Here is a 27,670-nt window from a genome sequence, read left to right on the forward strand (position 1 = left end):
GCTTTAAATTATTTACTTTTTTAATAAAAATATTATTTAAAAATCTTATAAAGCATTTTATATTAGTATTTATGAAAAGTAATTAAAAATAAGATGAAAAAAATGTAATTCTCGAAAGACATTTTGAAATTAAAAATTAAATTAATAGAATAATTTGGCCTTTTAAAAGATTTCTATAAAACTTTTTAAATCATTAAAATATCCCTAAAACTTCATTTATCTCTCATTATTGTTAGCAATTTACTACCCATAAACTTTTTAACAAGAAAAGATACATCATGCTTAACAAGAAAAGATCAAAGTTCTAATATACAAACTACTTATTGTTACATTCACCATAAACTTTATTTTTTCTAAAAAAAAACAAACCATTCGCTATTCCATTCAATTTTATCTTGATTGTCACATAGAATTTATCATAAATTTCATCGACTTTCTTAAAGTAAGAGTACCTCCATCTTTTCTTGAATAGTAGAAGGGCAAACACACTCCACAATCCAACAAAATATCCAAGTGTACTACTGAGATAGATTGATAACATTGGCGATAACATTGCATTCTCCTTGCTTGTTGCATTGTTGTTGTCCCCATGAAAGCAACTCTTGTTTACTATGTCTCCACAAAGATAAGGATTGCCGATATAAATAGTTACATCATCTAATGTTTGAAGCTGATGCCCAGAGGGAATATTTCCTGATAGGTTGTTATAAGACAAATTCAAATGGTTCAAAGCATTTAGTTTTGACAAGCTTTGAGGAATTATCCCTGACAAATTATTGAGTGACAAATCTAGAGTTTCTAATGAACTCATTCCACCGATACTATCTGGGATCTTGCCTTTGAAGTAGTTCCTTGATAAATTCAAATTGTAAAGTCCAACAAGATGTCCTAGTTCTTCAGGAATCTCATCTGTCAAGCCATTATTTGAAAGGTCTATACTCTTGACAAGATAAAGAATGGAAGAAAAGGTAAGTTGATCTCCTTTTGTAACTAAAGTAATATTTTCATTAAATATCCAAGCTATGTCTGCAGATTCTATTATTTCTTCAAAGCGATGAGATGATCTTGTTGATGTTGAAATCATTGTGTTGAAATTTCCAAAGGAACGTGGTATTAGCCCAGACAATTTATTATTTGCAAGGTCGATAATTTGTAGATATCTTAAATATCCAAGTTGTGGATCAATATTTCCATTAAACATATTTGATCGTAGTCGAAGAATGCCCAAGTATTGCCAACTTTGACCAATCCACACTGGTATATTTCCAGAAAAACTATTGTCACCAAGATCAACAACCCGTAGCCAAGTGCAATTTTGCATTGATGATGGAAGATGCCCTTTTAAATTATTGTTATTCAAATGCAAGAACTGAAGTCTCATCAAATTTCCAAGAGAGCTTGGAATTTCTTCAAAGAGCATATTGTTTTCCAAATTAATATACTCAAGAAGTGAATCCTTTTGCCAACACTGAGGAATTTCTCCGGTTATTTGGTTATTTGACATGTCGAGGTGCTCAAGTATATGAGAATTGCAAACATTGGGTGGTATGCTTCCATTAATATGATTATGCGATAGAGATAAATAAGATAGTTGCTGCAGCATGAATAAGGCCGGTGGTAGTTTTCCCGAAAAGGCATTATCGGATAGATCTAGAAAATTAAGGTTGGGTGGAAAATGTGGAATTAGACCTTCAAGTCGATTCCAACGAAGATTTAAAAAATTTAGTTTAGTCAAACTCGGTAGGGATGTTGGTGGCAAAGTACCACTAATTTTGTTGTAGGAGAGATCTAGAGAAGTAAGATTAGAATGGTGGAACTCAGTGATTTCACCCTCGAACCAATTATAAGAGAGGTCAAGGTCATTTAGGTTGGCTAGTTTCCAAATCTCAATTGGTATTGACCCAGAAAGTGAATTATCTGAAAGAGAAATAGTATTTAGAGTAGTCAAATTTCCTAAGTCACTAGGTATTGGACCACTTAGTGAACAATTATCAAGCCATAGTGCAGATAAGCTTGAGAGATTCGTAATCCCGACTGGTAAAGAAACTCCAAGCAAATTATAGCTCAGTTTGAGACTTAATAGATTCTTCCATTTCCAAATTGCATTAGGAAGGGGACCGGAGAGCCAATTGGAGGAAAGATCAAGATGCGTGAGGCCAATTAAGTTGCCAATTTCGGTAGGCAGAGTCCCTTGAATTCCAGAGTTTGAAAGATCAAGATAGGAGAGGCTGGTGAGATTGCACAACCAGTTAGGAAAAGAAGAGTTGAAGTTATTGAAACTAAGATCGAGAATCCTGAGAGAAGTGAGGTTGAGATGGAAACTAAGAGAATACTGAGGGATATTATTAATTTTACAATCAGATAAAGTTAATACTTGTAGGGAAGGTAGCATGTTGACTGCCCATATCCAATTATGGGAGGCAGCGCTGAGATCCAAAACGGACATGTCCAGATAAATCAAAGAAGAAAGGCCAGAGAGCCAGTCTAGGCTGTGGACAACTTTGGCAGAATTATAATACGAGCTGAGATCAAGATGACGAAGATTAGTTAAGTTTCCAAGATGAGGGGGGATGGTTCCACTAAAGTTGGACCAAGAAAGATCAAGATACCTGAGTTTGTTAAGAGAAGCAATAAGAGGTGGAATTTGGGCGCCCTCAAAGTCATTATAACTTAGATTTAAGGTGTGCAAATGAGTTAAAGACAATAATGAAGGATGCAGGAGCTCACCCCTCAAATCCATCTCTTGAAGGTTGAGCTCGGCCACTCCTACTCTGCCCGTTGTGTTGTAGCAGACTACGCCAGTCCATGCGCAGCAGTCTACTTGGGCAATATTCCACGAAGACAAGAGGGCGGAAGTATCTTTGATGGAGGCTTTGTAAAGCAAGAGAGCATCCCTCTCCTTCTCTAAGCACCCTTTGCTGCTCATGAGTACTCTGGCTTCTACTCCAGATACCTCCATAAGAAAGAAGAAGGCGAGAGTGATAAAGAGCCAGACAAGAGGAATTAGATAGTAGCAGCGATGGGGGTAGTGATGCAGTAGTGGCCTTGGCTCAGGGAAACGGACTAGTGTGCTTCTCCTCCAGGCCGTTGTCATAATCTTCGTAATTAATCAGGTCGATTGTGATTCTGCAGCTAGCTAACTAGCTGCAATGGCAATGACAAATTGGCAATGCCGTCTACTTATGGTGAAGAGTATATACTTACTGTCTGATGAGGAGTACTGAGTCTACTTAAATACCTCGAAGCGATAGATAGATCATAAAAAAAATGGGGGGTTTTAGATTAATTAATCCAGTTAATTCGTGGCGCTAGCTGTGGAAATTGCCATTAATTCATCCACCAGCAAGTGCAAGTGCAAGTGCAAGTGGTCAAAATTAAATCGTTCTTCTTCAGTGGAAATCGCCATTCATCCACCAGCGAGTGGAAGTGCAAATTGTTCCCTCCAGGTGGTACAGTGATTGAGATATAGGATGTTGACATATGAGATTTTAGGATTAAAATTAAGTGCATCCGAGTATGTTTTCCTTTGTATCTTTGTCACTTGTACTAATTTATCTATGATATATCTCTTCCATGTTGATTTAAGAAAAAATTGACAGGATGCTAGGGAGGGAGGAATCACTTTTTTAACACACAAGTGGTCTAATATTAAATTCAATCGTTCTTAATTTTTCAGTGTATGTCTATTGCAAGGACTGGTCATCGGTCAATATTAATTAAATCGTTACGTTCTTTCAGTGGAAATTATCATGCAAGTGGCCACAAACCGGCCGGTCGTTTTCTTTTTCTTTTCAATTCTTTTGTGAAAAATTAGAGTCATCATGCAAATCGACGATATGATACTTTATTCTGCCCGTCATTAGACGCCAACGACATTGTCGAGAAGAGTCCAAGTCAATGACGCATGATATATATATATATATATATCAAGTCAGATGAGGAATGCTATATATATATTCAGTTGAGTTGATATATATGCTGCTTCTTTTTTTATACACCTGACTTTTGATATTCTGTAGGAAATAATAAATCTTTCTTTAGGGAGAGCGGTGAAAATAGGATATAATTAATTATAGTGATTAAATTGAGAGTAATTTATTTTTATTAAAATAATAAATTTATTGTTTTATATGAATGAATAGTATTTATTTATTAATTCTAGAGTATATTCCAAGGGCATATTATTAACATCTAAAGTATATTATTAGTATATAATATAAATATATCCTTCTACTTGACATTTTAAATTTAAAGCATATATATTCTTAATGCTAATCACGGAGAGTAGGTATCTAAAATACCTTATTTAGTGTCTGGCTTTTTTCATGCAAAGGATCAATAGGATAAAATATATTTTATTATAAAATCGATGATATCTATTTAGGATGATCAAAATAAACTTAACATTACTAACCCCAATGCTAGAGAGTTTACTCTATATTTCTAACGTCAGCACAACCTGTGTGGCTTCCTATTGTATTCTAATATAAATTAAAAATTATTAATTATCTATATTGAAAAAAAAATATTTTTAAAATAAATAAAAGTATCATTTAAAATTTAAAATATGAGAATTATAGGGAAGTTATTATAAATAATAAAATAAATAGAGAGCTTAGTAAGAAAAATAATAATAATAAATCTAATTAATCTCATTCACTAGCATGGGATGTAAAGCGGTCAGACGGATCTAACTCGTTAGAACTGTCAATTTAAATTGGATCCGTCAGATTGATTTATCCTGTCAAACAATTTAAGAATGTTGGGTTAGAATTTTATCAACCCAAACCTATCGCAGGCCGACCCGCCTAGGCACGCGACCCACGCGGGTCGACCGACGATGGACTTGGATTGACCCTCGGGTCGAGAAATACATGTAAATTAAGTTTTATGTCAATTTATTATCTTTGTTATAATTTTGAAATAAAAATAGTACTTTTCATAACATAAGTATTCATTTGTGTCCATATATTTTTAAGTACTCATTTGTGTCTATTTATATTTAAAATATATGTTTATGGATACATTTGATTGATGAAATCTTTCCGAAGTAAAACATTAAAGATATAAAATATTTTTTTAAATTTTTTTAAAGAATTTTGATGAGCCCGCGAGTTGACCCGCCAAACCGACAAGCCGCCTTGGATTAGATTAGGTTAAAAATTTCTCAACCTAGTTAGTCCACCCCGCCTCATCAAATAGTTAGCCCATCATGGGCTAACATGTCCCACCATGGATTGACCCGACTGACAGCGATAATTGCATGCTCATCCCTCGACACAGATATTATTCCCATTCAAGAAACTCTTATTTAGTAAATCTCCGCAAAGATAAAGATTGTCAAGATAAATAGATAAATAGATGCATCTGACGTTTAAAGCTAATTTCCGAAGGAAATATTTTTAGATAAATTGTTATGAGATAAATTCAAATGGCCCGGAGCATTTAACTGTGACAAACCTTAGAAATAACCCTTGATAAATTGATAAAGGACAAATTCAGAGTTTCTAATAACCTGAATACAAATATTTCGACGAAATTGGTTGTTTCTAAAAAGTTACTACCTGCTACATTCATCAAAAACCACACAGACCTGCTGCAAGATTCCACTGTATACCCTAAATTTACTGAACAAGAACTAATAAAAAAAATAACCAGATAAGATAACGTCGAATCTAGGACGATCAGTCCGGTTCTATAGAAATTTTTCATCAATCATCGGAATAAATTAAGAATGCTCACGACAGACAGTCAAAACCCTGCATCTCTTGATTACGCGTCCCATTTAAAGGAAAAAATTTTGCATATGAGCTGTAGCTGGGAATCAAATCGTGAATGCCTAAGTGACAACTGGACACCCTTCCACTATACCATAGCCCCGGAGGCTACTGAAAAAGAACTAATGAATGAACGAATGATGGCACCCAACAAAATTGAAATGGAATGTTTAAGGTGAAGTATACAATGATGAATGAAATCCGTTACTGAGTTCATCCTGAACTGTTACATGAAAACTGAAATGGAATGTTAAAGGTGATGTACACAATAATGAATGATATCGAAAGACATTATCCTTTCAGATGCTACAACTCGAACTCATACAAATGATGTCGTTGCTGATGCTTGATGATTTCAATTGGTGCAGAATTAATTTACTGTACAACTGATGTGTTCCTAACTTACTATCTTGTAATGATCTATTTTGCATAGCATGAAAGGCTGGATTTTTAAGTGGCACGGGCAGTGGATCCAAAAGAAAATAAGGCATACCATGATTCAGTTGAAAAAATACGGCGACTCCAAAACTTGTTTAAGGTCAAAGTCACCTCTTTCCGGAAGCGGAGGAAATGTCAGCGTCGGAAAGGATGTTTTGAAGCCCTCAAGCAACTGCAAGATGTTTTATCATCTGTCAAACTCCTTAAAGGATACCTTGCAAATGATCTAAAAAGTAAGAGGAGAACATTCAGTAGGAAGAAGGGAAAAGCTGCTCACCTTCTCCAGAATTGGATTGTTATAAAGTGCCACAAATTCCTCTCTTAAGATCCGGTTCATTTTGTCCACGTCACATGCATGGGTCCAATAAGAGTCGTGCACCCCTGCAGCCAAATTGGCACACAAAAATGAGAGGTATGTGTCCACACAAGTAAAGCAGTAGCTATATCTCAGCACCTACATATTTATCAGTGTAGGTTCTGAACATTTTCAAACTGAACTATAGAAAAGCAAGACTTCTCAAGGATTTATAGCCAGTTACATAGATTTTATACGGACATTGAATGTTAATACCGGCACAATCTTTTAAATATTACATTAACAAAACTCTGCTTGATGATCTTCTTATTCTATCGGAATTCATTCTAATTGACCTGACTTGTGTTATGATCATCTTCAAACAATCATATGGTCTTGATTTATTTTTTTCCTTTTTTGTCAGGTATTGAAGGCAGCCGAGGTATAAAGAAAATCCTACCCATACCTACCCTGCGTAAGCGGATTATGTTTGGGTCATGTGTGCCATGTTTCTGTCAGAGTAAGGTTGGGCACCATAGTTGGGTTCGGTTAAAGCAGATCATGATACGGTGAGGCAATTTGTCATGCCAACCTACTGCCTAAAATCACCTACCGTCTAAAACTGTCTTTTTAATGCTTTTATTTCTGAGTTCATCTTTTTATAATAATGTTATATATCCAATTGGCATTTTTATCTATAGATTCTCTACTGCATAATAATTTGTAGATGTTTCCAACTACACAACAAAAAGGAGCACACAAGATTGTGCACAATTCCGTAAGCTCTTCTTCATTTTAACATCTCGCCCCTTATTCTATTCATGGTATCTCACACCACCAGGTGCAACATTACATTCATGTTAATCTTAATTATACCCTACAATAATTTCATAAATCCAACAATTTTATTGCATACACACCAACAATATATTACATACAAATATATATATATATATAATTTGAACTTGCTTACACCCCAAAAACTTGTGTAAACATAATCTTTAATGTTTTTACCTATTTGTTTAGGAATTTAAGTTGCATTTAACATTTACTTCACCTAAAACCTGAATTTACAATAGTCAGTTTCATATACTTATCTTCAGCTTATACTTTATTTGCTTCAATTAACATAGATCGTTTAAATCTATATTTCAGTTCCAGATTGATTTATTACAACACAAATAATTAAAATCTTAAATTTCAGTCACCATTCAAGGGTTGATAAATACAGCAGTTGCTACTATAACACATACGAGGCCTAATCCATCATGTCCTCACTGAGAACCATTGTGCTCTGCTGGTTCATCTTCTTAGGTCAACCAATCTCACACACTTGGTAATTTGTTCATGCAGTGTTCTAATACAATGCAAAACAAATTTGAGGTAGAAATGATATTCATATTTGTAATTATAATCTCCATCCTCATATTCAAATGATGTGTGTATTGCAAGAAATTCAGATATCCTCTTAAAAAATTCAGAATGTGTAAATAATGAATACAAAGGTCGATTTCTTGTGAACACTGATTTCACAAAGAGCATATTGAAACACTAGCAGGAACAAACAGAATCAGTCAACTTTTTGTAATTAATATCACTAGTCACAGAAATATCATGGACAGGCAGCAACGACTGATTGTTTATCAAGGAATTGAGAAAAACCTGCAAAATGCAAACCCGCATTTTTGCAAGAGATAGCAGTCATCATCATATGTGAACCATCAAGGGAGTGTACAAAATTTGGTGGAAAACCCATCTTCTGCCGTTTGACTGAAACCTGGCATAGGCAGAAATTTCAGTAAGGACGTAAATAATTCATGAGGGCGTTCTAGAAGAAGATGAGCTTACCGATTGACCCTCTCTTTGTAATGAGAGAACCTGAAGAGAAGTTCTTATCTGCAAGAAGTCTAAAGCATTACACACACAACAAAAGCAGGGTAAATTCAAACTAAATATTTACATATGAATATCGAGTGCAAATCAAACAGCATAATACAAAAGAAAACCACCAGTTTATTTTAATATTGCAATAATGTTCCAAAGTAAGGATGATATCTCTAGAGTACCCACACCAACCGGCACTGTCCGGCCATCTATATAATGGGATGGGGATATCGTTGCATAAGGCTGGTATGGATCACTTAATATTGTTTATACATACGTGTAAAAAAAATCAAGAGACTAGAAAGATTACTTGAATTATCAAGTATAACCACCCTGAAAATTAAAATCCAATGTGCTAAATAACTCACCAGGTGCCTTTCAGAATTTCTGTAAGGCTGAACCACAGGGAGTCCAAGAGGAGTTGTCCATCGAACAGGTTCATTCTCAGAAGCAATGATCTGTTAAAAGAACAATACAGATGCTCTAGTAAAAATTCTCTTCTTTTCTTCTACATAGTCAAGAAAAGATGTAAGCCATAATTCTTAAAATGTACTCCAAAAGGCTAGCCTGAGCTAAAAAGCCAATGGTCTAGTCAAAAGATAAAATAAGCAAAGTCATAAACAGTTGATGAAATTAGAAAAGAGACCTTGGCACAATCTCCCAGCCATTTCATAATACTCCTTGCAGCTTGGAACATCTCACCAAGAGCATCAAAAGTCACCTTCAATTTGCAACAAACTAAGTAGAATAAGTATTATTTCCAGTTATAGTAGATTTAAAATCAACTCAAAATGATTTGTGTCATATTATCCACTTTAGCCGCATAGCAAGATGCTCTGAAGAGAAGTTTATCATCTTTAATCACACCCTTTTCTTCGAGCCTCCTCTTGATCTGTTCACGAGCACCAACATACGTCACGCCATAAACGGATGTCATTACAGTCTGCTTAACAAGCTTACGATCCACCTGAAAGCTACGAAGGATGAATAATGTTCAATTGTATACACTTGGAAACAACTTTACTAGCACTCACAACAGGAGGTTATTTTTGACAGTTTTCAACTAACCTGATTAATTAGGATTTTAGCCAGCAAAGCAGCAGGCACAACGTTGGGATCTTTCTCAGAGTCTTTTTGCATTATTTCTAGAACCCTAAAATTTTGCAAAAATGAGAAACGCATTAGATTCCCTATTACAACTTTAACCAAGTTGGTAATGTAAATATCATAATCCATTAGTTGCCAAGTAAGATAATCAAACCATAAAATACCCAGAACCTTTCCATAGGCTTAGTTTGTCAATGGAAGACATCATTGGAAGTTGACAACTAGATCTTACCATAAAATTTTGGCTTTTAACAGATTTAGTCTGAAGTTCCAGAAATAATCAATCTTGCTGAATTTTTTATTTTGTGATATATCTAGCCAATTATCCTTTCCCGGGACCCTACATTGGCAGGAGATTCGTGAACCGGGCTACCCTTTTGAATCTAGCTAATTACTAAAGCCTACTCAGCCTGCCTGTTAATTTGCTTTATTTAATGCTCCACATGTAATCCAGAGCATGCTAATTGCACACTTAGCTGTTCATTTGCTTCATTGACTGTGCCACATGAGAAGAATAATCTGGTTAGCATATGCCTTGTCAACATCCTGATAAATATGTTGAAACCAAGACACAAACCCCAAGTTATTCTTACCAACTAAAACTGGAGTGAGTTGACAAGTTTAGTTATTAGCTTTGTCGTGACTTGGCATGTCAATTGTTGACTAGGTAAACCAATACATGTGGCACTATCAGAAAAGAGGTCTAATGGGTGAGATGAGAAATTTAATGGTTGGGTAGATTTATTACAGAATTGAATCATATAGATTAACTATTCTTTGGAATTCATGATCATCTATTGAAAAGAGTACGTTTGGGCAAGATTTGACAACTAATGCAAACTCAAATGATCAAAATGATGAACAGTTCAAGTTAAATCACACGCACTATTCATAAAAGTTCCTCAGACTTGGGTACACAAGTATCTAACATAAGATATGGATCTAGATGGGCAACACATCATTTTCAAGGAAGGGCATAGGGTCAAAGTGGAGGTCCTGGTGTTTGACGTCATACACTACTAGGGAGGGGCATACCAAGCCAAAAGCCCAAGCAACATGGCTACTCATGAGTAAAAAATAAAATAAATAATAAATAATCATAACTCAATGTAATGAATTCTCTTGCTTTTCGAGTTGAAGAAAATTTAAGAACCAAATATAAACGTGTTGACAAACTGAAAACACAAACAGATAAGAAAACCTAAGGTTAGCTAAATATGAAAAGGCTTACCAGTACCAACTGAGATCGTACCTAACAAAGAAAACACTATTTGCAAAGCCAAATTTTATAATTATTTACAAGAAAAGAAAGGGCTAATTTAGAGTAACCACGGGCATATTGCAATTGGAATATAACAGACGCCAAAGTACCTGATAGCTATCCCAGAATAAACATCTTCAGGCTTTTCTCCTGCAACCAAATTCACAGCAGCTGCCTCTAGCTGAGATTGTAAAGGATAACAAAATAAGTACAAAAACTTGCCAAAAATATGTATCACAGTAAAGAAAAGTAGGAAGAAATCATGATGCTAATAAGGGGAAGATTTTCCATAAAAGGGAAATGTTTTACATATATGACTCATCTGTAAATTTTCAGCATCTAAAAGAATTTAATTATGTGATTTACAGGAAACAAAAGCGATGCGTCTCCAATGCAGATTTCTCAAAAAATGGGGAAAAATAAAACATTAACATACACTGTTTCTTCCTAGAGCTGCATAATGTTGCAAGCCATTGCAGGAACCGTCCTAAATAACCAGCACCAAATCAGATAAATCACATTTTGAAAACATCAGGGAATAAATAGCCCAACAAGAATTTTCAACAATGATAACTGTATGCTAATAAAGAATGGATCAGAATCTATGATGCAGAATATAATCTTGCTATATGTAACTTATATTTAAGAGAAAAATAACAATACCTACTGACGTCTGATACAAATTGCCACAAAGTATCAATATCCTTGATTAATATGCAAAGCAGTGAACAGTTAACCTCAAAGAATAAGAAATAGAAAAAATAAGAACTAATACAAGAGTCCGTGTACCATAATATTCTCCAATACTTGGAATCCTCATTTATTCCTTTCATACTTGTGTAGAAGATATCACAAGCCCAAGTATCATAGGAAACTTGGAATAGGATGCATGTGGTTGGTAACTATATTCTAATTATCTTGTTTCAGGTATTGCTAAGTCTGGAGGGAGCCTTGACACAATAGTCAAGTTGTTGCCGTGTGACATGGAAGTCATGGGTGCAAGTCACAAAAGCAGTCTCTTGCAAAGCAAGGTAAGGTTGCATATAATAGACCCTTTCTGGGACCCTGCATTGAAGGAACTTCATGCACCGAGTTGCCTTTTAGGTATTGTTAAGTCTAAGACATGTTGCCTTGGTGAAATTCCAACAAAAACCTCTGAACTGTTATTTGTACCAAATTATACAGCCAAGTAAAATATGGGATAGCCATTTGAATTACCATAAATAAGTGGATTAAATTGTAGCTCATTTGAAATCCATAAGTTATGCCATATCTAATATATCTAATTAGAAGAAATATAAAATTGCATCTTTCAAACAAAAGATGCAGTTAATGTCACATTACAGTACTAACATACGTACAACAAATCAAGGTTTAAAATTTTGAACCATATCAAAGATTCAATCTCTGATAGAGACTAGAACGATATAATTTTGGTACTCTATCGTGTCAATAAGGTTTTGATAAGTGTATATTAATTTTTAAAAAAATCTCATCAATATTTGATTGCTACAAATGCTCACTACTGACTTTATATTTCAGGTGTTGACTATTGAGTTCATCTTTCAAGATTATGTTTGGTGATTCATTGTATATCTAAAGATGTTAAAGCTGGAGACTTATCTCATGACTATTCTAGATGCAAGATCTCAACTGGATGCCTTTGGAATACATGACTTATTATTATTATTATTAAGTCATGTATTCCAAAGGCATCGAGTTGAGATCTTGCATCTAGAATAGTCATGAGATAAGTCTCCAGCTTCAACATCTTTAGATATACACCGACAGGGAACAAGCGTGAATACTCAAGAAAAGGGCTAGTTGGCTTACTATGACTAGGGATCATCTTTATAAGAGAGCATTTTCCTGTCGTTTACTCAAATGCATCGGGTCGAACGATTGGCGGTACATTTTGCACGAAGTGCATCAGGATTCCTGCGGAAGTCATGCGGGAGGTCGGTCGCTCGCTCGAAAAGTATTATTGGCTGAGTATTTTGGCCTACTTTACATGTTGATGCAGCTCAATTAGTAAGGACTTGTTTATCTTGTCAGAAGCACCAGAACATCCCGTATCACCCTACAGAATTGTTTAAAATCTCTATGGTTCTTGCCCATTTGATCAATGGGGGATGGATATAGTAGGACCTTTTTCCTTGCCATCCGCGGAGATTTTTATTGGTAGCAGTAGATTATTTCTCAAAATAGGTGGAAGTTGAGTCATTAGCTAAAATAACTGAGTCAATGGTTATTAAATTCTTATAGCAACATATTCTTTGCAGATTCAGCATTCCACATAAGTTGGTTTTCGATAATGGAAGGTAATTTCAAGACAGAACGATCCGAGAATGGTGTCTGGGATTTGGTATTACACATGCCTTCACTTCTGTAGCTGATTCACAAAGTAATGGACAAGCTGAAGTAACAAACAGAGAAATTATAAGAGGGCTTAAGACTAAATTAGATAATATTGGGAGTAGTTGGATGGACAAATTACCCAGTGTATTATGAACATATCGCACAACTCCCTGAAAATCGACAAGTATAACTTCTTTCCACCTGGTTTATGGTGGTGAGGCACTAGTCCCACTCGAAATAGGGGTAGAATCCGATCGCAGGAGTTTGTATAACGAAGATAATGTCGATCGACATTTTATGGAACTCGATCTGATAGAAGAAGCTCGGGACAAAGTAGCAGCTCGGCTTATGCCATACCGTCAAAGGATGAGACAGAATTAGATTTTTTTCATGTGGGCGATCTAGTCTGAAAGCGCATCAAATCGGTCGGAGACGTTAATAAACTAGAGGTACAATGGGGAGGACCATTCAAGGTGGTACAAAAGCTCGCCTCTAGTTCTTATTATCTTGAAGATGCTGAAGGCCGGAGATTGGATAAACCTTGGAGTGCCAATCATTTGTAATCTTATAGAGCTTGACAAGTACGCCTGTAACTTACTCCTCTATTTTGTTCAACTTTTATACATTCAATAAAAAGTGCAGGCGGATTCATCTCAGTCGAACTGCGACTTTAAACTCTATACAGTCGAACTCGACTTTAAACTCTATACAGTCAAACTCAACTTTAAATTCTATACAGTCGAACTACAACTTTAAACTCTATACAATCAAACTGCAACTTTAAACTCTATACAGTCGAACTCAACTTTAAACTCTATACAGTCGAACTCGACTTTAAACTCTATACAGTCGAACTGCGACTTTAAACTCTATACAGTCAAAGTGTGAGTTTAAACTCTATACAATCGAACTCGACTTTAAACTCTATACAATCGAACTCGACTTTAAACTTTATACAGTCGAACTGCGACTTTAAACTCTATAAACTGCGACTTTAAACTCTATACAGTTGAATTGCGACTTTAAACTCTATACAGTCGAACTGCGACTTTAAACTCTATACAGTCGAACTACGACTTTAAACAGTCGAATTGCGACTTTAAACTTTATACAATCGAACTCAATTTTAAACTGTACATAGTCGAACTCGACTTTAAATTCTATACAGTCGAACTACGACTTTAAATTCAAGTATAGGTAAGCGTGCTCTCACGCCTACAAATTCTTAAATCTTTAAGCGGTCGGATCTGTTCTAAGCCCCCGAGATCCTGGACAGATTATAAATAAGTATTCATTACAGACAGATTCCAACATCAAGGGATTATAATTATCCGAACTGTTTATTTCGCTTAGCATTATATGTCTGTCCGGTTCATTATTCAATCCGGGAATTCATTATGAAAACTGTTTATAACTAAATGGGCTATTTATTTCGCTCAGCATTATATGTCCATCCGGTTCATTATTCACTCCGGAAATTCTTTATGAAAATTACTTATAAAAGTCCGGTTGATTTATTTCACTCGGCAGTATGTGTTTAACCGGCTTATTATTCCGTCCAAGAATTCATTATGAAGACTACTTGGTGATATATGGAAGCTAGATTATTCTACTCGGTGTTATTGCCTCGCCTAGCATTTTATACAGATTAATGTATACTGCACAAGGAACACACGTGGGATCTAATGTTATCAGCAATATTGGTGGTTCTGAAGATACACAAGAAGAACAAGTGTCACCCAATACTACTTCATACACAGCTCAATATTTAATTGTGATTTTATTTCAATAATTACATATAATTACATGTCCCCGCATGAAAAACTTCAATCGAACTTGCTCAAGAGATCCTCTGGGAGCTCTCTGAAGAGTCGGTGTTGGTCTATAGATTGGTGAGAAGATTCTGAGGATAAATGACCACTCTCCTACAGTTGTTGAATCACTCCCCCCACAGCATGGTTGAGTGTCCCGGAAAATCTCTTAGCTAATTTTCTTTTAAAATCAATAGAGTCTAGATAAGCTCTCCTCCCTGCATCTATATGTTCATCCTCCCCAGCTTTATAAGTGGATAATTTGGCCCGAGCGGTGTTCGTTTCAGTCTTTTGCAGCATCCAACTGGGCTTATAGGGATTCTATCTGGGCTTCCCGTGCATCTAACTCCGTTTGTTGCTGTAGCAGCACGAAATTCTTAGTGGATAACTCTTGAGTCAGCTCAGGAGAACGAGATGCATATCTAAGCCTCAGTTCTTCTAACAAAGTAGTCTTGTGGGCTAGATCTAAAAGGAGTTTCTCTTTCATTGCTCTCTCCAGTTGGAGTTTGGACTTACTACTTTGCAACTGAAGCTCTAAATTCTGCTTGTCCATTGCTTGAGACTTGAATAATCGCTGGCAGTCTTGTAAAGTCTTTTCTATACCAGAAATAAGCTCAGCCTGCTCCCCTATTTTTTTTTGCAAGAGAATCTTCTCGTTATCGGGAACGCTGGAAGTAGCCTATAGTTTTGTCATGCGATCCTTCAAAACTTTGTTCGCCCTTACCAGATCCACAACTTGACCCAAGTGTAATCCAGAGGCGTAGAACTGAATAGAATAATGGCAAAGCTATAGTTCATAAAAGTAACTTAAGAAAACTTAGTTATAAACTTACCGCAATAGCATTTTGGTTGTATTCTTCAACATACTTGGAGATCGTAGTTCCTTGCGCTTGTTTGTGTGCTTGCACCCATAATTCGGGTAATGAGCCCTTCAACTTAAGTATCCTATAAGGTAAGGGTGAAGTGGCGTCCATTCACTGTTAGGATGGTAACCCAACGGACTGTTGGAAGAGACATGGGGAATAAATTGAAGACATAGGCCTCGAGGGAAGAGCAAGAGGAATCTCGGGCAGTCGTGGATGAATGGGAGCTGGTTGGATAGGTAAAGATGCTGATATTGGTCCAGTTGACCCCGGACCTTGACCAGGTACTAATCCTTTAGACACGTGGAATCTCTTATTGGACGAACGCTTAGAACGGGGAGTAATTGAAGTAACACTTAAAGCTAGTGGGGGAATTGATTGAGTAGTGATAGAAGTTGATGTTGTCTCAGGAGGTGGGGAATCACATGAGACATATGTATGAGAATGTCTGGCCTCATCATAGCAATTGCAAAACGAGAACGACTATGTTTTTGAGACCGGGCTCTTTACCTCGATCAAAAGAGATCTTAGCCAAAACGAGGCGAGACCTTTTTGGGACGGGCTGCTCGTGCATATCCGGGCCTGAAGCCTCTGTCTGGGGTTTTTTGCGCTTGATGACGAGAAGAGTATCAGACTCCGAGGAGTTGGAAGGGACTCATGAGTAGGTCCAGCCAGAGGGAGTAGACCCTCAGAGGTAGAGGCTTATTCAAGTTGACGCTCCTTCAACAAATCCTCCCCCATCTTGGTTAAGGCTGCTCTTGTTAACTGGTGTTTTTATACAAGAAAGCTGGGAGAATGACCTCAGCTATAAAAATGAGTGAAAATTAAAAACTTATATTACAAAGGATCAGTGAATAATAAATAATTAAGTATGAAAAAGGCAGGGATTTTTACTTACCGAAGGTGACACTTAGTTCCAGATTGACTAGGGTCAGCCCAAAAACAAATAATAAGGCTTCTATGATTAGCGCCGATAAGTTGAATTTAGCGCCTTTTAGTTTCTCTAAAGCTTCTCGAAGGATGGGATCGGTGAAAATGTTACATAAGTTACGGATAGAAGGAAGATTTTGTTGCCAGGTTGTGACAAAAGGTGAAGGGGTGGAAGACGAATGAAGAAATATTTATCCTTCCATTCCTCCTGAGCGGACACCCTATTAAAATCACTTTAGAACAAACTTGAAACTTAAATAGCCCATTTGCTATTTGTCGGGGAATAAAATAGTGGTGAAATAGGCGAGGAGATAGAGGGATGTTTAACAAACAGAAAACGATGATAACACCACTTAAGATGCAGAAGGATTGAGGGATAAGCTAGTGGAGCGGGATATCAAAATATTTTGACAAAAAACGGATGAAGAGAAAAACGAAGCCCGGAAATGATATGTTCCCTAAAGATGGTCACACTTTCTGGTGGAGAAAGGTGAGGACGATTTTCTTCAGTAGGAACAACTATGTAAGTGGGGAGACCATAGTTAATGGTGAGGTCGTAGGCGTCGTCGATAGTAAAACTAGAAGAACATTGTGTATACCATTCGCCACTCGCATCCATTTGTGAAGTTACAGAAACAAATAGAGGAAAAGAGGGGCCAAGGGTCGAAGGAGAAGTAGCAACCAAACACAAGAAGAAATTAAAGTTTTACGGTTTTATATCTTTCTCACAAAGACTTTATAAGGACTCCTCGGAAACCCCTCTCGACTTGAACCATTAGATTATAATAATGAAAAGACGAGCTCAGCTGTGAACCGTCAAATAGTCGGAAAAAGTAAAAGATAAGTAAAAGGTAGTACACCTATAATAATGCATACACACGTGTCACCAATGAAAAACCCGCAACAATAACTGATTCGACGGGCATTTAACTGGAAGAGTCAATATTTTTACCAAAACAAACACGGCTTTTTGTGTAATTCCTTAAGGGGAGAGCATGACTAGTCCTTAATAGTCTTAAGCTTAGATGAGTTTTCAAAACTCGTCCGGGAAATACTAGGTGAACGTCCTAGAACATATTACGTTGGTCCGAGACATACTAAGTGATGTTATACTGAACATGTTTAATTTCGACCAATCCCAGATTTCTTTTTTAAGGTTTACATTCGAACGAGTATGAACTTAAACGAATCTGAAGTTCGATCGGGCATAAAGATTGACATCCTTGGCCAAATGGACATCGCATGTGACAGTTCGTTTGGCCGAGTGGGCGATCCTAAAAGGCATTGTCTCATTTTGCCCAGGTTTTTGCCCAAACGGAGCCAAATTATCTCTACTATAGCGCCCATATATCGAAAACGGTGGGGTTACATAGCAAAATTTTGTAAAAAAAATATATAAATAATAATAATAAAACTAAAAATATGGTCGATAAGTTTAACCAAAGACTTAAGCATGCAACAAAAGTTTAATAGCTGTTAAGAACAAACTTGAACATGTAAGAAAAAGCAAGGCATATTAAGAAAAACGGGGAAGTAAGCCGAACGAGGCAGCATGAAGTATCTTTTGGTAGTCCAAAAAGTTGGCTAGAGGATCGGAGGTTAGATATCCACCCTCTTTTAACTGCGTCATCGCTCCTTCGGCTCCGAGAAAAAGAGCCCTAGAAATGGAGTTAGCAATGGGCACATTGAACTCGCGGGTGTGGAAAAGGATTGTTTTCCTTTCTTCAAATCGCTCATCCTCTCCTGCCCGATAAGCTATTAACGTCACTCGAGCGGTCGTTGTTTCAATTTGAGCGATCAACAAATTGGAGAGTAAGGAATCTTGCTCAACCTTTTGGTCATCAACTCAGCTTCCCTAGTAGCTAGTTTAGTTGCGTGAGTAGACTTTGAAGTTGAGCGCATAACCCCTCATTCTCGGTAATCTGCTCACCCAATTTCGTTTTTATATCTTTCCGAAAGTTCGTTTCCGATTGAAGATGAGCCCTAAGAGTTTCCAAGGTGGTCTTCCACTAAGTTACCTTCTCACGCTCAGCTTCAGCAAGCTCTTGAGCTTCTTTCAGTTGAGCAGATAATTCTTTTATTTGCTCTGAGTTTTGTATAGAAATCGCTGGAGAGGTTTGTTGTTTTAGTAACTCATTCTCCTTCACCAAATCATGCAATTGTTGAGCAACGCTCGTACTAATTGCCTAGTGCTGAAAAATGAACATAGTTACGAGTCTAAAAAGGGGATAAAAATAGTTGACTAAGTGATAATACCTTGGTCCGCTCATATGAAAATTCATCTGTTAGCTCTGTGGGTGTGAGTTTGCTAAGCTAGTCTTTCCAAGCATCTATTAAGCGACCTCCTAATAATATTGGGAGGGTAGAAGGAAGAAAAGATATCGGATAAAAGGAAGCTTGAGCAGAAGGCAAAGAAAAAACGATTGATGATTGGGAAGGACACTCCGGAGCAGCAAAAGTAGTACTTGGGCCAAGAGATATAGAGAGAATGGGATCTGGAGAACAACCTAATAAAGAAGTGTCCTCTTGGGGTTGGTTGAAAGTAGGAGTCAATAGGGTAGGATAGAGGATAGCCTTGGGAAGGAAAACGAATGCGGTAATTACGAGGGATTTCATATCTAGAATAGAGATAGGCTCAATCAGAGGCATCGAAACTTGAAGAAGTAGAAGTATACCACGGGGCGAACGACTCCTGGGCCATGGTAGAACAAATCTTAGATAGAAAGTGAACAATTTACTAGGTTGTCTGAGATTCGAGAAAGAAGGAATGTAGAGCAAGGAAGATCGTAGGAGAAAATAGACGGAAAGAGGAAGGTCGTCGAAGAAAACGAACTCCAAAAGAGGAAGGACGAAGGGTGAAGAACTCACAGCGCCTAGGGTTTTATAAAAAGGGGAGTTTAATTGCCACCGTTAAATTGGAATGGCATGACTAAGGAGGGTCATTGATTTGCAAAGGGGGGCGTGCGGTTGCATCATATGAAGTAGGGAATGTCAGAAGATGTTGTAGAAAATGAGTAGTGGTGTCGCGTGGCACTCGCCCATAAATGGGCATATATGACGAACATGACAAACGATGCATTTTTTGAAAACAAAATGTCTTTTCACAGGTCTTTGGTACTCCCTCCTTTCTAAATAGTCAGTTATCAGAGAGTGATTCTTTACGAATTACCGGATAACCCTAGTGAGAATGCCAATGTGCGAAAAATAGAACTTGAGTCCAGTCAGTCATTTACATCTCCGTCGACTAGACTTGAAGGGGAGGCTAGTGATATGGGTTATAGCAAGCGAATCTCGAAAATGACGTGGTGGTCAAAGTCTCAGTAAGGTGGGGGTCAAAGTCAGAATGGGGGGCACTTCCCATATGACTCTGTCGATCGCCCAGTGTTAAAACTCTAGGATCTTGCCCGAGTGTTTACAAAATAGGACACTCGAATAGAGTTGATCGGTCGTAAAGCTGGTCAGATATAAAGACTCTAGTATTTTGCTCTAGAAGTCAGGAAATAATGTACCTGATTAAGCAAGTAGCTGACCGAGTGTAAGAGAGCCTGGCAAGGTAAAAACCTAACCGAGCTCTAGGCACTTAGACCTTCTGAAAAATCCCTTAGTATAAGATCGGTCGGATAAAAGTCGGTCGAACATAGGGTTCTTCACGTACCCCCGACAGAATAGAGACTGGGCAAGCTTAAGGACACTTGGCCTTATAAAACTCTTAGTATAAGACTGGTCGAACATAATGCTCTTCGTGTACGCCCGACCAAGTAAAGACCGAGCGGGCTTAAAGACACTTGGCCTTATAAAACTTTTAGTATAAGACTGGTTGGACAAAGGTTGATCGAACATAAGGATCTCCGTGTACGCCCGACCGGGTAAAGACCAGGCGGGCTTAAACGATACTTAGCTTAATCAAACTTTTACCGACCAAATAACGGCCAAGCGAACATAACACTCTCCGTGTACGCTCGACTGGGTAAAGATCGGGCAAGTTTAAGGACACTTGGCATTATAAAATTCTTAGTATAAGGTCGGTCGGATAGAGGCCAGTCGAGCATAAGTATCTCTGTGTATGCCCGGCCGAGCAAAGACCAAACGGGCTTAAAGACACTTATCCTTAGGAAACTCTACATATCCGCTCGGTCGGGTACAGGTCGACCGAGTTTAAGTTACCTAATGTCACATTGTCCCTAAAATAACGCTCCAACATACATAATTCATCATATGACTTCTTGAATGAAGCTTTGGCATACTGTGGACACTATATTAGTCTCTGAACAGATCTCTACAGTATTTAACATATGACAAAGCAGATTGCTACAATAGCAAGCAATACAATCGACCTTATGGACCGATCGAGATACATTCAACAGACGAGCATCAAACAACATTTTAACCGCTTGTCATAATTGTCAGGGAATATTCCTTCGGAACCTCCTTCGGAGGCTATCTTGCCTCCCATTGGTGATTCATCCATACCGACATCCTTCTCTAACGACTTCAGAGAAGGTTTAAGTTATAAACGATAAAAGAGGTACATCTGTGGATAGAAAAAGATTCTTCGGAATCTCTTTGAGGAACAACTTACCAAACTCTGACGCATTAAGCCATCTCATGATCACTGAGATTGTGAGAGGTGGTGTAAATAAGGGTCCTATCCGTTGGCGAGGTACGCAATTTGGGCATTTAAGACATTAATTCGCACATCCTCTACAGTTCTCCTTCCATTTGCCGGAAGTTGTACTGATTTGAGCGTCGGAGGACCTTGCTAGGGACTCCTTCCTTGGTCTTTGGTCACTAACGCTTGTTGAATCATCCCGTTGTGTGCAGGACCGTTGAGGAGCTTCATCACAAATCGAAGAGTCAACTATTCGTCAACAACCATCCACTTGAGCCAGTGCGTCATCTCCTCAGCCTTCAAACAAGATCAATAACAATGTTATATAATATATAATGTTATAAATATAATATGTAACTATAATAAATATAATAAATAATTGTTATATATATATATATATATATATATCATAGAGGAGTTATGAACTCTGTAACAGTCCCAATCGTGATTAACACAATTTTGCTTCTACCTTGACGTCGACAATGCAAGGGCAAAACCCTCCCACCCCAATCATGACCCCACCAACCACTGATCCCCTCTACGATCAATTTCACTTCTCCCCTATTGTCGGCGAATTTTTCTCCGATATTCTTATTCAGTTTGTCATTGCCTCAAGTGCTTGACACCACTGATGGTAGTTGGTACTCAAATTAACCCTAGCTCAAATCTTCCTACCCTCCACCTTTGTAATAAACAAAAGGAATCATTTGATTCCTCCTGTCGCAGCAAGAGTTGGCCGAAAACACATGTAGCCAATACCACACATGACTCAATTGAGAGAATAACCCATATCACAACAAGGTACAGACATGCCAAGCATGCCGACAATTCCTCTATGTCAATCTTCCACCAAAGATGGCAAGATTCAATACCTTAAACCTTGACAACAAAATTTGAACACTATTTCATATTCGGTTGCCAATTTTGTTTTTTTTTTCCATCCTTAAATGGTTTAATTATTAGTCATCGGTAAGTCGCTAACACGTCTAACATAGTAACAGTTGTAGCTAGCAAGTTGTGCTTTTGTTCATTCAATGTATTTAGCAAATACTAGTAGTTTGCTTTCTTGGCCGATTCCAAGTTCTATAGAGTGATATATTCCAGGTCAAAAAAGGTCTTAACAATTGCAACAAGTTAACAATTGAAATGCAACCACATGGACTAGTGAAATTAAGTAGGTCTATTGAATACATCAACTCTAGTAACTAAGAGATTACATTTGCATCAAATTAAGTGATCACCTGATGAATGGGCAAGTGAGAGACGGTTGTGTGTGGCAATGGACTTTTCAAGGCATCTCTAAGATCAATGCATGCAGCTAAGCACTGGAATGGGTCTTCAGCAGTTATCCACCACCGCTTACCACAAATGGGATCCTCCGCAGAATTAAATATATCAGTCAAATGGTTTTCAATAAAATTTAACCTCCTGTCATATGAAAGCTTTTCAACACCTCCGCCATATATGTTCGCCAGATGTATCTTCAACCAGTGTAAACCAGATTTCCCTAGGGGTTTCCCTTCAGCAAATTCCAAAATCCCTCGGCATAAATCTGAATTTAAATGATTTAGATGTGAATGCATTGGATAAGCACGACCCCGGAAATCAAGATTATGGGGATAATAGAATCCTTCTTCGCTACTCAGTTTACAGGCTACCTGTTGCAATCATATGCAATGTAATTGATGGATTACATAAACAATTATCTATGATGACGCCCAGTTCAAGAATAAGTTGCAACAGAAAAAATGTACACTAGAACAGATGGAACAGGATAACATACAGAAAGTTTAAGTTCTATATCACAACGTAGAGAGTGCATCTCGCTATTAGCCTTTTTAGCTTTTTTAGTGTTCCATCTCCATTTCTTGATCTCATTCAGATCCTCTGAGTCAGGTCGATCAGAAAGTTGAATCTTCAAAACCACATTATCACAAAAAGAGCATCATTATTATATTTGAATCATTAAGTTAAGTTAAACATTGTGACAACCCACTCACATCCTTGCGATTAACCAAACCTGCAATACCTCCACCTTGGCTCCAAAGAATCTCTACAACATCAAGAATTCTCTTATTTATTCTCCATTTGGTTCTTCCAAGTGTATCCAGTGCCTGCACAAATATGCAGATTGATAATCCAGATACAAGGATATAGTTTAAGAAGAAACGATTACTAGACTATCTAACAACAAAAATAACAAGAAGCAATTAATTTAACTAGGTGGAGTAGATACATGAATATCATTTTGTCATTAAGCTCTTGTAAGGCTGTGCTAGTAATACCAGATCATTTTCAATCATGTTAATTATATTTTTTCTTGCTTGACTAGGAATGTTGTAGTTGACATGTCCAATCTCTCCTGGTAACTAGATACATTAACTTTTTGAATCTGTTTGGGAATCTGTTCTTTTTTGTGTATTGTAGGGCACTATGAACCATAAAGTTATGGCTGTGTATGCAATTTCATTAAAAAAATTTACAGACAATGAATGGAAGAATTGGTATATAGTATAGGTTGATTTAGTATTCTAAACAAAATAAGTAGGGCAAAAAGGAAAGTAAGATATAGTAACTAAACGTAAATTCTTATTACGCAAAGACCTAGTTAGTTACACATAAGTATGAAGTGAAAATTAGCAGAGGTAAAATTGATCTACCAGGAACAAAGGAAAAGAATATTTCACATACAATTAATATGACTGTCATTTCATAAATTCCTGGTTGCATACACAAACAACCAGAAATTGAACACAAGAATGAGCATGTTGATCATCAAAAGCAAATTACTGTCAACAACTTCGCTTACAGTAAATTGTTGCTCTTTCTACATCACCTACTGGTTAGCACTAAAGCAGAATCCTTCACAAACAATTCTAGCTAATTGCACAATCACTAGTTGAACTAAAAAATTGGTAGCAAGCATACGTAGAAAATTACTATAGTTGCTTCCTTAGAACACTTAATTTCTTAGCTTATTGTACAGCGACAGAGGAAGTAAAAAAGAAATAATAGTAAGAATATGGACTTTTAAGTTTAGAACAGAAAGAACTGTTGAGACCTCAAATACTTTCTTCAGTTGCTTCCTTGGAACACTTCTAATAGCATCTTGTTGCTCTTTTGCCCCGTGTGTCCGCATAGCATAAGAAGGAAGGAAAAGATGCCCACCAAGATCATACCTTAAAAAGAAAAGGAATACAGACAGTTTAGATCTATAAACACAATATGACAAACAGAAAGTACTATAAATAACAAGTACACAATAGAAACCAATAAGGTAACCAGACTTCAGGTTAGCCTTGAGTGAATCCCGACAGTAACAAGATATACAATTTTCTGACGTAGGCAAGCTTTAATAAAGTGTGAATAGTCACAAAGATTACATAATCTTGCACAATACTACATTTATTATACTCCAATCATACCCCTTCCAAGATTTTGGTGGTATCAACATTGGGAGGTATGGGATGATCATGTGCCTAGCCTGCAAGTTCAATTAGTATAATCAGAATTTTAAAAGTGAATCCCAATAAAAACATTAGCGAGTAAAATGATAGCAATGCCAACAAAGAAATTTGTAAAGTTAATTGATTAAACCTAATATCACAAGGTCATGTAATATTCATTTCTTTACTTTTCATTTAACCATTCCAAGATTAATCATTTTGGGGGTAGAACCATGACTCCCATGCAGGTTTGATACATATGTAGTTCTCAAACAACAGCTGTGTATTACAGGGACAACATGGCCTGGTTTGTGTTTGATCATGCATTGATGCAAACATGATACACGGTGAAAATGATAAACATGGACCTGTTTTACTAGACATCATAATTCCTGAACCAAAGGCGGCTCAACTAAGGTTGTAGAGAAGAAAGCATACAGAGATAATCTGCAAATTGAATTGCCTAAACCCTGATTTTCTCAATCAGCCTAGATGTAACTTGGATTTAACAAGTTACTCCAACTAGCACACAAATTGTAAAGATATGAGTCTATATTTTAGAAAACATACGTAAGCAATAACAAAACTTATTATAATATTTAATTCAGATGCAGACAAGACTGATTTTTTGACCATTGATCCTTATGAGAGGAAAACAAAACACAGAATTCATTAGGGAAGGGAGAGAAAAAAGAGAGAGAATGAGAGACTCATATGAGATACATTGTACAAGATATGTACCCGGTAATCATATAACAACAAAGTAACACCTAGGTTATTATGTGTTTGATATCACCAATCTGACTTAAAGGTAGCTGACAGAAAGTTGATTATCTAGTATAGCAACATAGAGAGTCTCCATGGAGGTGCCTAGTTGGCTAGAGGGTAACAGATTTGCTATAATGGGGCAAGGTGCCAGGGAAAAAACTCCTCTCATCTCCTAGCCACTTGGCGGTAGGCTATAAGCTAACCCTGTGATTTACCTTCCTTCACATAACCTAGAGATGGGCTGTGAGGGACTCCTGAGGTGAGCATAATCACCTTTTGCTACAATAGTATAGTAGCACAGAGAGCAAACCTCTTCTGAACAATCCTTAATATTGTGCAAAATAATTGCACGATTAGGTTTTTGCACACAACAATGAAAGACACTGACAAAGGAAATATCAGGTAGTCAAGTATAGCAACATGTGCATAATTTATTCAGAGAAATCAAGTATGTAGCAGATAAACTAAAGGAGATTATATGTTATACCCAAGAAGAGCATTTATAGGAGAAGAGAAGTGCCATATTTGCATCAACTAAAGCATTGTTAGACAAGTAAAGCAAAAAAGAGACCTTGCTACTAGCTTACAAGGAACTCAATTGTTTTTCAAGGACCGTTATACCAAGAGTAATAAAGTGATATATAGAATTCATCCCACTTGACCTTAAGCTTAGTAAAGTATTCCTGAATAGAATGGTCATTTTGCTTTAGAACAAATATATTTTCCCAAATTGTAACAAATTTGAAACACATTTTTCTTATAAGAACACATCTGGTGCATAGCATCCCATGCCCCAGCAGGGGAGAAAAACATTGCAGTGGAACTAATATTAATTTATCCCCTGAAGGAGCCAAGTGAGAATATTATAGTCAAACTACCATATAGCAACTCCAGCTAAAGGTCATCCAAAACCAGGTGAATCCATGTTGACCAAAAACTGAAATACCTGAGTCCAAATTAGTTAAATGGAAATGTTATGTTCAATAAGGTGATCAGTTATTCCAAACACAACCTAGTAGGAAATTAGATTATTTAAGCTCCTATGGCCCCATCACATGCAGGTAGTTAGACTGGACTAGATAGACCAAATCCCAACACATGCAGTCTGACTTGAGCTACATTATCTAGATGAAAATACAATAGGTCAGAGTTCACACATGATACATGAACTATGCTTGTCTTACAAATGGGTACATGATATTTTGGTTGTGAAATTTGATTGTGATTAGGAATCACATCAAACTCACATAAGCACTACAATTCGATCCATTTGTTATTACAATAGTCTAAGTCATGATTGAGCAAAAAAAGAAAAAGAACCCAATTTAGTAGCACTTGGCACTTCTGTAGAAAAACTAATTAATCACTGAAATTGGAATAAATAAACACATCAAGAAATACAATATTAACAACCAACTCAAATTGGAATAAAATCACAACTTACAGTATTGTTGAGCCCCTTGCGGACTAATGGATCACATTCTATCACTCCATATCTACTGACAGATTTCCTGTATAAATAAAAGGAAAAAAGACTTGTTCTAGATCACTAGTATACGATATGAAACCAGACAAGCAAAAATAAAGACATCATACCCATCTTCGTTGGGAATATGTTTAAGCATGTGTCTAAAAGCAGGTTGAACCACAGGTATGGTATCTTCTAATCGGTCTGATCCTACTTGTACAAATGCTGATTCTAGGAGTAATTCAATTAAGCGACAGCCCAACTGCACATAAGGAAAAATTTCCTCACTAAGAGAGTCAAACAATGCCAAATATTATTATTCGATAAAATCTAGACAATTCAGATGCACAAACCTTGGCTTGGCCATCACGACCCCAAGACTCTATCTCAAGCTCATTTTTTAGGAGCTTCTTTACCTCAATCAGCTTCTTCATTTGTAATAATTTCAACATTCTTTTTCCCAAGATCTCTTCATGTTTCTCCAAGATAGCATTTCTATCATTCCCAATGTTTCTTCTTCCTGGTCTTTTACTCTTCGCAAGATATGCCTGGATCTTAAACTGGAAGTGGAGTAATTAAATTAAAGACAGAAAAACTGGAGATAGGGGGAAAAAACATGAATGTGATAACATAATGATCAGAATGACAGGATAAA

General features: G+C 36.9%; 2 protein-coding genes across 2 annotated transcripts in view; both read right to left on the reverse strand.

The window, feature by feature from the left end:
* Positions 1 to 316: 316 nt before the first annotated feature.
* Positions 317 to 2,926, reverse strand: LOC122004703 (receptor-like protein EIX1). Its single transcript, XM_042559550.1, has one exon. The coding sequence runs from the start codon at positions 2,924 to 2,926 to the stop codon at positions 317 to 319; it is 2,610 nt and encodes an 869-aa protein (XP_042415484.1).
* A 3,020-nt stretch (positions 2,927 to 5,946) lies between these two features.
* The window catches only part of LOC122004704 (DNA-directed RNA polymerase 3B, chloroplastic-like), a 39,232-nt gene continuing 17,508 nt past the window's right edge, over positions 5,947 to 27,670 (reverse strand). Inside the window, exons 3-20 of the mRNA XM_042559551.1 lie at positions 27,369 to 27,575; positions 27,144 to 27,277; positions 26,992 to 27,058; positions 24,759 to 24,817; positions 24,395 to 24,512; positions 23,334 to 23,447; positions 23,117 to 23,248; positions 22,575 to 22,991; positions 11,199 to 11,249; positions 10,873 to 10,943; positions 9,463 to 9,547; positions 9,209 to 9,361; positions 9,041 to 9,115; positions 8,763 to 8,852; positions 8,359 to 8,406; positions 8,173 to 8,287; positions 6,493 to 6,596; positions 5,947 to 6,387 (exon numbers count right to left, since the gene is read on the reverse strand). Coding sequence (XP_042415485.1) covers positions 6,277 to 6,387; positions 6,493 to 6,596; positions 8,173 to 8,287; positions 8,359 to 8,406; positions 8,763 to 8,852; positions 9,041 to 9,115; positions 9,209 to 9,361; positions 9,463 to 9,547; positions 10,873 to 10,943; positions 11,199 to 11,249; positions 22,575 to 22,991; positions 23,117 to 23,248; positions 23,334 to 23,447; positions 24,395 to 24,512; positions 24,759 to 24,817; positions 26,992 to 27,058; positions 27,144 to 27,277; positions 27,369 to 27,575 — 2,151 coding nt within the window. The 3' untranslated portion in view covers positions 5,947 to 6,276. The remainder of the gene's footprint in view (positions 6,388 to 6,492; positions 6,597 to 8,172; positions 8,288 to 8,358; positions 8,407 to 8,762; positions 8,853 to 9,040; positions 9,116 to 9,208; positions 9,362 to 9,462; positions 9,548 to 10,872; positions 10,944 to 11,198; positions 11,250 to 22,574; positions 22,992 to 23,116; positions 23,249 to 23,333; positions 23,448 to 24,394; positions 24,513 to 24,758; positions 24,818 to 26,991; positions 27,059 to 27,143; positions 27,278 to 27,368; positions 27,576 to 27,670) is intronic.

Source organism: Zingiber officinale, chromosome 7B (genome assembly GCF_018446385.1).
Source record: "Zingiber officinale cultivar Zhangliang chromosome 7B, Zo_v1.1, whole genome shotgun sequence".
Lineage (NCBI taxonomy): Eukaryota > Viridiplantae > Streptophyta > Magnoliopsida > Zingiberales > Zingiberaceae > Zingiber > Zingiber officinale.